Source organism: Mirounga leonina, unplaced genomic scaffold (genome assembly GCF_011800145.1).
Source record: "Mirounga leonina isolate KUSES-001 unplaced genomic scaffold, KU_Mleo_1.0 Mir_173, whole genome shotgun sequence".
Lineage (NCBI taxonomy): Eukaryota > Metazoa > Chordata > Mammalia > Carnivora > Phocidae > Mirounga > Mirounga leonina.
Genome location: NW_023270447.1, coordinates 29,654,198 through 29,664,989, shown reverse-complemented (window position 1 = coordinate 29,664,989; position 10,792 = coordinate 29,654,198). Strand labels below are relative to the sequence as shown.

The following is a 10,792-nucleotide window of genomic DNA, read 5'->3' as shown; positions in this document are numbered from 1 at the left end:
TTTCTTTCTTTCTTTCTTTCTTTCTTTCTTTCTTTCTTTCTTTCTTTTCTGGAGACTGGGATTTGAAATTAGCTTTTTAAACATTGTACTTTCCTGAAATATTTCCATTATGGATAATGTAAAGTATGTGTAATTCTCATTTTCACCGGTGCAATGAAGTGGTTTTTCTATAAGAAAGATATAATATTGGGGCACCTGGGTGGCTCAGTCGGTTAAGCGTCTGCCTTCGGCTCAGGTCATGATCCCAGGGTCCTGGGACTGAGCCCCGCATTGGGCTCCCTGCTCCGCGGGAAGCCTGCTTCTCCCTCTCCCACTCCCCCTGCTTGTGTTCCCTCTCTTGCTGTGTCTCTCTCTGTCAAATAAATAAATAAAAAATCTTAAAAAAAAAAAAGAGAAAGATATAATATTACACTCAGAGTGGAGAGGAGGTATGGAAGGGTACTACTAATTACCCTGGGGGAAGAGTGGCTAGAGGGAGGACAGTTTCAGGTTGGAGGTTAGTGGTAGTCACATTTGAAATATTATCTTATGTTTCTGTAACAGTTGAGCCCCAATAAACCAATTACGCCCAATCATCCTACCTTCATCAGCTCTCCATCACTGAAGGACAGGATTCACTGTGTGGCTTATGTCTTAGATATCAACTTTATCAATGATCTCTCCTCTAAGATGGTGGCAAAGTTCAAACAAGTTCAAAAAGAAGTCTTGAGCTGTGGTGAGTCTCATTGTCCTTATCAAAAAACTTTTATTTTGAAATAATTACAGATTCACAGGAAGTTGCAAAGAGAGTTCAGAGAGGTCCTATGGACCCTTCACCCAATTTCCTGAGTCCCACATTAGTTGGTGGCAATAGGAGACAGAGATCATTCACATATTTTGTTGTCACATGTGATTTTCAAGTGACTTGGTATGATAGTCATCTCTCCATATTATGTGACCTGACGAGGAAGATCAAAACCAGAAAATTGACACTGTTATAATGTGTGTCTGTAGCTCTGTATTGTTTTATCACGTGTAGATTTCAAAGTAGTGAGTGGGTCTGCCTCACTTACAGTCTAGGTGCTTTTCAGTCTGTTGCTTTCTCACTGGATCTCAGCGACTGGGTTTGTGTAGGAGCCCTTTAGGATCGGGATCCCTGTTCTTTATAGTTCTATGATTCTCTTGCTCTTAATCCCCATTGATTTTCAAAACCAGACATTTTGGGGCTTGTCTTTTTGGTGCCAGCCCCCAGGGTTGGGGTGCCTGATGTTGGGCACAATCTCTTCATTCCTTGAGAAAGAGTTCATATTTTTTTGAATCCCACCTGATTGTGGGGTCACTGCATCTGGAGTGGGGTCCTGGGTAAGACAGTGTCTTTGCCTCTCATACCCTTCTGGATGCACTGCTTTTGTTTTTTCCTGTGGAGGTGCTATTCATCTAGTTGTCAGGTCCTTTTCAGAGGAAGATTATTCCATATGTAGTTGTAAATTTGTTGTGTCTGTAGGTGGAGGTGGGTTCACAGTTTTCCTATGCTGCCATCTTCAATTCCCCCTGCATGGGAATTTTAGAATTACTTTGCTTATTTCTACAAAAAAATTTTGATTGGATATTAATAGTAATTACATTAAACACATATATACATTTTGGGAGAATTGACATCTTTACTCTGTTGAGTTCTTCTAATCCATGAACATAATATGTCCATCCATTCTTTTAGATCTTCAATTTCTTTCAACAGTGCTCCACAGTTTTTAACATTCAAGTCCTATGCATATTTTACTAGATTTATACCTAAGTGTTTAATTTTTAAAAATGGTATCATATTTGTAATTTTGGTTTCCAAATGCTTATTGCTGGTACATCAATTTACAATAGAATTTTGTATGTAGATCTTGTTTCATGTGATCTTGCTGAACTCACTTATTAGTTCTAGGAAAGTTTTTTTTTTTTTTTATTCCTTGGGATTTTCATGGCATTTTAAATAGGGATAATTTACTCCTTCTTTTTAATCTGCATGCCTTTTATTTCCTTTTCCTGTCATATTGTTCTGGCTAGAAGTTCCAGTACTATGTTGAATAATAGTGGTGAGAGCACATACCCTTGTGGTGTTTCTGATCTTAGGGGGGAAGTATTCAGTGTTTCACCATTACAAAGATAGCTATAGGTTTTTTTTTTACAGTTGTTCTTTGTCAGTTTGAGGAAGTTCTTTATTCTTAGTTCTCTGAGAGTTGTTTCCTTATCATGAATGGGTATTGGATTTTATCAAATAGTTTTTCCCCACAGTTTGATATAATCATGAAATTGTTCTTTGCCTCTTAATATGGTGGATTACATTGATTTTTTTTTGTTTTTTGTTTGGATTACCTTGATTTTTGAATCTCGAGCCAGCCTTGTCTCTTTAGAATAAAACCCGTGTAATCATGATATATAATTCTTTTCACATATTACTGAATCTTATTGATAATAGTTTATTAGAAATATTTTTATCTGTATTTATGAGGGATATTGAGCTGTAGTGTAGTTTTTTTTTTTTTTTCTTGTTGTTGTCAGGTTTTGGTGTTAGGGTAACACTGGCTTCATAAAATGAGTTGGGAAGAGTTCCTCTTCCATTTTCTTGAAGGGATTGTGAAGAATTGGTGTTAATTTCTCTTAAAATCTGGTAGAGTTTTTCAATGAAATCATCTAGAGTGGAGATTTATTTTTCAGGGTTTTTGATACCAAAAATTTAATTTTCAAATAGTTAGCAAGCTATTAAAATAATCTGTTTCATATTAGGTGAGTTGGGATAGTTTGTAATTTTTAGTTCAGTCTATTCCATCTAAGTTGTCAAATTATGTGTGTAGAATTGTTCATAGCATTTCCTTATTATTTTTTTTTTGTCTGTGGGGTCTGTAGGGATATCCCCTGTGTCCTTCATCATACTGGTGATTTATGTCTTTTCTTTTGTTTCTCTTTGTCACTATTTCTAAAGGTTTGTCAATTTTATTAGTCTTTTCAAGGAACCATGTTTTTGTTTCATTGATACTTTAAATTGTTCTCCTGTTTTCAGTTTGTTCATTGATTTCTGCTCTTTAGGATTTTTTTCATCTTCTTGATTTGGATATAATTTGCCTTCTTTTTTCTAGGTTTTTGAGGGGAGGGACTTAGATTGTTGATTTTGGACTTTTCCTCTTTTCTATTATAAGCATTGAGTGCTACAGATTTTTCTGTAAACACTTCTTCAGTTAGGTACACAAATTTTGATATGTTGTATCTTTATTATCTTCCTGTTTAATGTATTTTTTATTTCCCTTGAAACTTCCTTTATGACTCATGAATTATTTAGAATGTACTGTTTAGTTTTTAAGTGCTTGGAGTTTTTCTTGTTACCATTCTGTTATTGACTTACAGTTTGATCCATTATGGTCAAAGGACACACTCTGATTTAAATTCTTTAAATTGTTTTTGAAGCTAAATTATGGCTTAGTCTATAGTATATTTTGGTAAATGTCCCATGGGTACTTGAAAATTATGTGTATGTTCTACAAATGTTGATTAGGTAGGTTTTCTTGGTTTTTGATATGGCAACTGATTCTTGGTTATACCTTTAAAATTTTGGGTATTATACTATGAGACCTTGGATCTTATTTATTTATTTTTCTTTTTTAAAAAAGATTTTATTTATTTGAGAGAGAGAGCACAAGGGGGGGAGGGAGAGGGACAAGCAGACTCCACATCAAGTGCAGAGACCAACTCGGGGCTCCATCTGAAGACCCTGAGACCATGACCCAAGCCAAAATCAAAAGTTGGGTGCTCAGCCGACTGAGCCACCCAGGTGCCCCTGGATCTTATTTAAATCTTGTGTTTTAGCAGACCTCTTATTACACTGTGCTTGTGGAAGTACCATACAGGTTCCCCATTAGGCCTTGGTTGACACCTCTGGGGGAAAGCAAACTTTGTTATTGCTCCCCATATCCTCTTCATTGATACCAAAGGAGGCTAGGAGTCTCCTGAAAGCTGGGGGAATGGTGATTAGAGTTTCACGTTCTCAGTTGGCCTCCTTGGACTCTGGTAAGGAGGGAGGGACACCCTATTGCTGATGGCGGGGATGGATGTCCAGGATCCCCAAGGAGCTGCCATTAATACCATCAACAGGGACCTAGCACAGTGCAGGTATAAAAGTCCTGGCTCCCTACCCATTCTTCTTCTATGATACTGTCCTGGCAGAGTGTGGAGGATAGAGAAGGGAAGAGACTTCTGTGGATGGGACTGAGCTCTTTCATGGTGTTTGGCTGGGATAGTGTGGCTCTTGTGTGAAAGTTTTCTATCTTGCTAGGTTGCTCTTTTTCTCATGCTTGGCAAGAGACAACAGACTTCCTGCCTTCTCCTTCCTTCCCTTCCCTCCCCCCTTCCCTTTCCTCTCCCTTCCCCTTTTGTTCCTTTCTTTCCTTTTCCTTTCACCAGCTCCAACTGGCTTTCCCTAGTGGTGCACTTCTCCAGCAGCCAATATAGGATTTACGGAGTTAAAAGAAAACCCGGAGACCTCACCACCATATTGTGATTGTAATAATGAACTAGCAAAACAAGAAATTAAGAAAATAGTCTTTTACAATTATATCAAAAAGAATAAAATATCTAGGAATAAATTGAACCAAGGAGGTGAAAGACATGCATACTGAAAACTATAAGACATTAATGCAAGAAATTGAAGAAGACACAAATAAATAGAAAGATATTCTGTACTTAGGGACTGGAATAATTCATATTAAGGTGCATATACTCTCCAAAGCAATGTACAGATTCAATGCTATCTTTATCAAAATTCCAATGGCATTTTTTTACAGAAATAGAATGAACAATCCTAAAATTTGTATGGAACCACAAAAGACCCCAAATAGCCAAAGCAATCTCGAGAAAGAAGAACAAAGCTGGAAGTATCATGCTCCCTGATTTCAAAGTCTATTACAAAGTCATAGTGATTTTTAAAGTATGGTATTAACATAAAAATGGATACATAGATCAAGAGAACAGAATAGAGAGCCCTGAAATAAATCCACACATTTTGGTCAATTAATTTATGGCAAAGGGTCCAATAATATATACAGTGGGGAAAGACAATCTCTTCAATAAATGATGTTGGGAAAACTGGACAGCCACATGCAAAAGAATAAAACTCAATTGCTATCTTACACCATACACAAAAATTAACTCAAAATGGATTAAAGTCTTGAATGTTAGACCTGGAATCATAAAACTCCTAAAAGAAAACATAGATGGTAAGCTCCTTGCTGTAGGTCTTGGAGATGATTTATTGAATCTGACATCAAAAGTAAAAGCAACAAAAAAAAGCAAAAATAAACAAATGGAACTGCAGCAACCTAAAAAGCTTCTGCACAGCAAAGGCAACCATCAACAATATAGAAAGGCAGCCTACTGACTGGAAGAAAATATTTGCAAATCATATAACTGATAAGAGGTTGATATCTAAAATATATAAAGGGGCGCCTGGGTGGCTCAGTTAAGCGTCCAACTCTTGATTTTGGCTCAGGGTCCTGGGATAGAGCTTCAAGTTGGTCTCTGTGCTCAGCAGGGAGTCTGCTTGAGGATTCTCTCTCCCCCTCTTTCTCTGCCCCTCTCCCACACTTTGCTCTCCCTCCTTATAATAAATAAATTAATCTTTAAAAAATAAAACATATAAGAATTCATACCAATCAAAAACAAAACAAAACATAAAAACAATCTAATTAAAAATGGGCAGAAAATGAGTAAACAGCTTTCCAAAGAACACATACCAGAAGACCATCAGTTACCTGAAAAGATGCTCAACATCATTAATCATCAAGGAAATGCTAAATAAAACCACAATGAGGTATCATATCACGCCTGCTAGAACGGCTGTTATCAAAAAGACAAGAAATAACAAGTATTGGTGAGGATGTGGTACAAAGGGAATGCTTGTACACCTTTAGTGGGTATATAAATTGGTGTAGTCATTATGGAAAATAGCACAGAGATTCCTTAAAAAATTAAAAATAGAATTACCATACAATCCAGCAATTCTACTTCTGGGCATTTATTCATGGCCACTCCCCATGAAATGAAAACTCTAACTCAAAAAAATATATGCACTCCCCCACCATGTTCATTGCAGTACTATTTACAATGGCCAAGATATAAAAACAACCTAACTGTCCATCAATGGATGAATGGATAAAGAAGATGGAGTGTACACACACACACACACACACACACACACACACACACACACAGGAATATTATTCAGTCATAAAAAAGAATGAAACCTTGCCATTTGCAACAACATTGGTGGACCTCGAGGGCATTATGCTATGTGTAATAAGTCAGACAGAGAAAGATGAACACTGTATGATCTCTCCTATATGTGAAACGTTTAAAAGAAAAAAACAAGCTCATAGATACAGAGAACAGATCGGTGGTTGCCAGAGGTGGAGGTTTGGGGGTGGGAGAAATAGGTGATGGATGAAGGTGGTCAAAAGGTAAAAAGACATTTAAAAAAGATAATTGTTCGGTCATTTATACTCTAGAGCCTTTTGTTTAGTATATCAATAGGAATACCATTTGATACAGGAAGCTGTGCAGCTTAATGTACAGGGGATTGTCTTAGTGACTAAGTAAATCTAGATTTTTTAATAGTCGTAATTTAATCTTGAGAAAGTTAACTTAAGTGCACTGAACTTTAGTCTCCTATATATTGGGAATAAGTTCTGAATCTAAATATTGTAATAAACATTAGATGTACTCAATGTAAGTATATAAGCATATACAGATCTACTTCAATTTACAATGGGCTTATTGTAACTTGAAAATGTGTTTAATACACCTAACCTACCAAAATTGTAGCTTAGCGTAGCCTATCTTAAACATGCTGGGAACACATACATTAGCCTGTAGCTGGAAAATCATGTAACGCAAAGCCTATTTTATAATAAAGTGTTGAGGATCTCATGTAATTTATTGAATGCTATAGTAAAAATGAGAAAGAGAATGGTTGTATGGTATGGAATGGTTGTAAGTTTATGTTGTTTACCCTGTGGTCAAGCAGCTGACTGAGAAATACCATACTGCATATTGCTAGCCCCAGAAAAGATCAAAATTCAAAATTTGGAAGTGTGGTTTATACCGAATTCATAATGCTTTTGCACCATTGTGAGGTCAAAAAATTTTACATTGAACCATGCAAAGTCAGGGACTGTCTGTATAGCATGTAACAGCTCTGAAATTATGGTGGGTTTAGGATAAGACTGAGTTACAAAGTGCTAAGGTTTGAAATGATGTTTTTCAAGGACATCTGGCCACACCCCATGCTGGGTGGCAAGGCTTTGTTCATCTAACTGGGCTGATTTAGAGCCTTTAAGAAGACATTGCATTAATTCTGAAAGAGAAGAATTCCATTTTAGCAGAAGTTGAAAAGAAATTATATGTGTTGATTGAGAACTGCCTTCTATACAAACCAGGTTTTATTTAATTGGCTAACCTTGCTAGTTATTCCTCTGGGACTTAGATGAAAGGAAGATGATAAAAGCAACCATTTAGTAATAGGGATCACAAACACAAGATTTATGGAAAGGGAAAATACTAAAAGCTCTGGTAAAGAAGTCTCTCAGGGGTATCCTTGAATGGCATTTGGAAATCTCAGTTTTATATTTTTTTCTGGGGAAGCATTTGTTAGTAAAGCAGAACTTTGATTCGGTTAGAAGCCAACTGGGAGAGGACAAGAGGTCTTTAGTAGAACTGTGAAATCAGTGTGCTTTGCTTTTACAAAAACACATAACCTTCCTCAATTTCTGCGGTTCTTTTTCAGTCCTTAGTGTCCAGCAACCACTTTCCCCCTGCTCCCCCTGATCACTTTAAAACACACTATTTGGAATAGTAGATGATTGTAATGCAGTGCGAATTTAGTTGCATTTAGAAATGATCTCTCATGCTGGAAAAAAAAGATCATTTCCCCTATTAGCAGAACCTCGGGTTCCATACTGACATTTACTAGGGTTATTTCATTCTTTAGGAGAGCTGCTTTCACTCATACTTAATTACCGTGTTGAAACCTTGCTGTTTATGATACAAAAGACCTGATTTATCTCTTTGATATAGTTACAGCATGTGTCCTCTTGCTTACTAAAGCGACCAATTGCAGTGAATTTCTTCAGGACAACTTTTTAAACATGGATAAACCTATGACTTCCCAAAGCCAGGTAAAGAATAGATTTCTAACTAGGCATTATTGTAATAGTGTTATAGTGTGTGTATGTGTGTGTGCATGCATGCAGACCCATACTACATATTCACAGGTAAATGAAGACATGGATCAATTGCTTGGTTAATTCAAGTTTATGTCCCACTTTAAAACAATAATTATTTACATTATAATTATATTCAGAAGAGAACTACTTATCAAGCTATTGCTTTTTCAGTTTCTTTCTTGAATTATATTTGAATTCAGTCAATTTTCAGATATGAGTTATGCTTATTAACTTTTCCACAGATAATGCATGTCAGCAAAATGCTAAATGTTCCTATTTATAATACCTTTGTGGTTGAAAATTATACATCAGAGTGGGAGCTGGACCCTTTAAAGGACACTCAGATCCTCTTTGTGCTGAGGCAGATGTTACAGGTAGCAGAGGACTTCTTTGAGGACTTGCCTTGAGGAAACAGGTGATCTGGCCCCTTTATGCCCCTTTCATAAAGCATAGTGCTTTGTGAAAATCCCAGAGTTCTACCTCACTGGATGGCTGATGCCCATCAGCTTGCTCTAGACCTGACAGCCATGTTAGGATATGTGCTTTGTTTCTATTTTTTTATTTTGTTTTCAGACAAAATTGTAGGAATGTTCCAGCTCTCCATGTTACATCAGTTGCCTTGGTTCTGATACTTGGCCCAATCCTGGATTGGCAGGCCCCGATGAGAGTCAGTCTCTGCTGACAGCCTCCTTATGACTTCTGCTTTCATTCATGTTTTGCCTTTGGTCCCTGACAGCATCTAACTGATGGTTTCTTCTAGGATCAGTCATATCTCAAGCTCAAAGGTCAACCCTGAGCAGTGGTGGGCCAAGATATGCCCTACCGCAAACCGCCATTTGAGATTTTAATTTCTGTGACACTTTTCTCAACCTTCCCAGCAAAATTGACTATCCCCTTACTTATTTGTCTTTAGCACTTTATTTAGAACTCTATGTGAGTACTAATACTTTGAATAACAATTTAAAAATGGTTACATGGATATGAATTTAAACTAATTAAAAAGAACAAATATTTCTTAAGGACTTACATGTTATTTCTGTGAAAAAGCAAAGTTTCTTTCCTTAATGAACCCATACCTGATTTTCATTAATTGAATTCCAAACCATCCTAGCCATGTTTCTCAAGTAGAGTGATCAAATGAGGTTACAAGTGCAAGTCAATAAGAAGGTTATCTTATACAAGTGCCCCCAAATGATTTTAAATTCCTCTGGGTAGCCGTAGAAGTTAGGACCATTAATAATAAAAAAAAAGAATTTCAGAAGATAAGTTTTAGGTTTTCCCCCTAAAACCGTAACTCTCTTCTCCCAATTTCTTAGTATTTTTCAAGTGAATATGCTTTGGTTCAATAGTTATCTATATTAAAGCCATCTAATGTACTTTTAGTCAGAATTATTGTCTTCTTTGGGAAGCCCTGGGTATGATGAGGGCAAGAATTCCTTAGATATAGTTATGGAAAAAGAACTATTTCCTAAAGCAAAGCTACAGGTAAAGCTGTGCTCCAATGAATGTTCAGGAGCCATGATTCAGTGGAAGAGATGGGTGGGGTCTTTAAAAGAAAGGAGTAGAATGGTCACAGATACTGAAGAGTAGAGCCAGAAGTAGATATTGGAAACAAAAGTAGAGTTCCTGCCAGGATGATTATGAAATGGATGTGGGGAGCAACAAGTCCAAAAAGTAAGATGTATTTGTCTCCATGTAATCCATGATAAAAACAAGCCACAACCATTGTTGATTAGAAGACTGAAGGTGATTGAAGACCCACCACTGTGCTTCACCTCCTATAAGGGCCATAACTCATCAATCTCCAGGTGGAGTCAGCAAAAATCTGGGCAGAGTAAGGTTTTGCTAGATGCCAAATTAGATTCAAGGTGGAACTACTTTACTCTGTTTGAAGGGGTAGTGTAGAATACCCTCATGCAGGAGATGGAGACCTCGAAAGGAAGAGGAGTAATGGAGAGATCAAGAGAGAGAAACAATGAGGGACTGTCCAGGTGAATCAATACCATTTGAGAGTATAAATATTGAGGCTAAGTTTCCCTTTTTGTATTACAAAGGACAGTGTTAGGTAAAGGATGTCACAATTCCTAATCCTCTAATGCTGTACTACTTTGGGAATAATTAAACATTTAATGGAGTTAAATGTATATTTGGGGTTTAGGCTGGAAAGGATTGGTGAGGGGTGCCTCAAAAAGGGAGAGACTTCTCTTTTATCTGGGAAAGGGCCTTTCCTGACTTTGAGGATTCTGCTGATCTTTCTTTACCATCCTAACAGTAGGACTTACCACTTTGCCACACTTCAGAGGCCATCCAGGATTTTTGAAAGTTTACATAATTTAAATTTGAGCTAGAAGTACAGTCCAGCCAAAGTCACTATTTTTTAGCGAAACAGTGCTAAGGGACATAGTGGATAAAGCATAAATGTAGTGGGAGGTAGAATATCACCTAAAGTGAGAGGGATGTTGTAGACAATTTAAGCATCAATACTAGAGACTTTGTGTGGTGGGTGGGTGGGTGGGTGGGTTGTGGCACTAAAAAGTGATGTTTTGAATTTAAGT

At 37.0% G+C, this 10,792-nt stretch overlaps 1 protein-coding gene across 1 annotated transcript in view; it reads left to right on the top strand.

Annotated features, from left to right (window-relative positions):
* IFI44L (interferon induced protein 44 like) overlaps nucleotides 1-10,737 on the top strand; it is a 27,898-nt gene extending 17,161 nt beyond the window's left edge. The window contains exons 8-10 of the mRNA XM_035018181.1: nucleotides 544-715; nucleotides 8,089-8,189; nucleotides 8,480-10,737. Of these exons, the coding sequence (XP_034874072.1) occupies nucleotides 544-715; nucleotides 8,089-8,189; nucleotides 8,480-8,644 (438 nt within the window). The 3' untranslated portion in view covers nucleotides 8,645-10,737. The remainder of the gene's footprint in view (nucleotides 1-543; nucleotides 716-8,088; nucleotides 8,190-8,479) is intronic.
* Nucleotides 10,738-10,792: the final 55 nt, after the last annotated feature.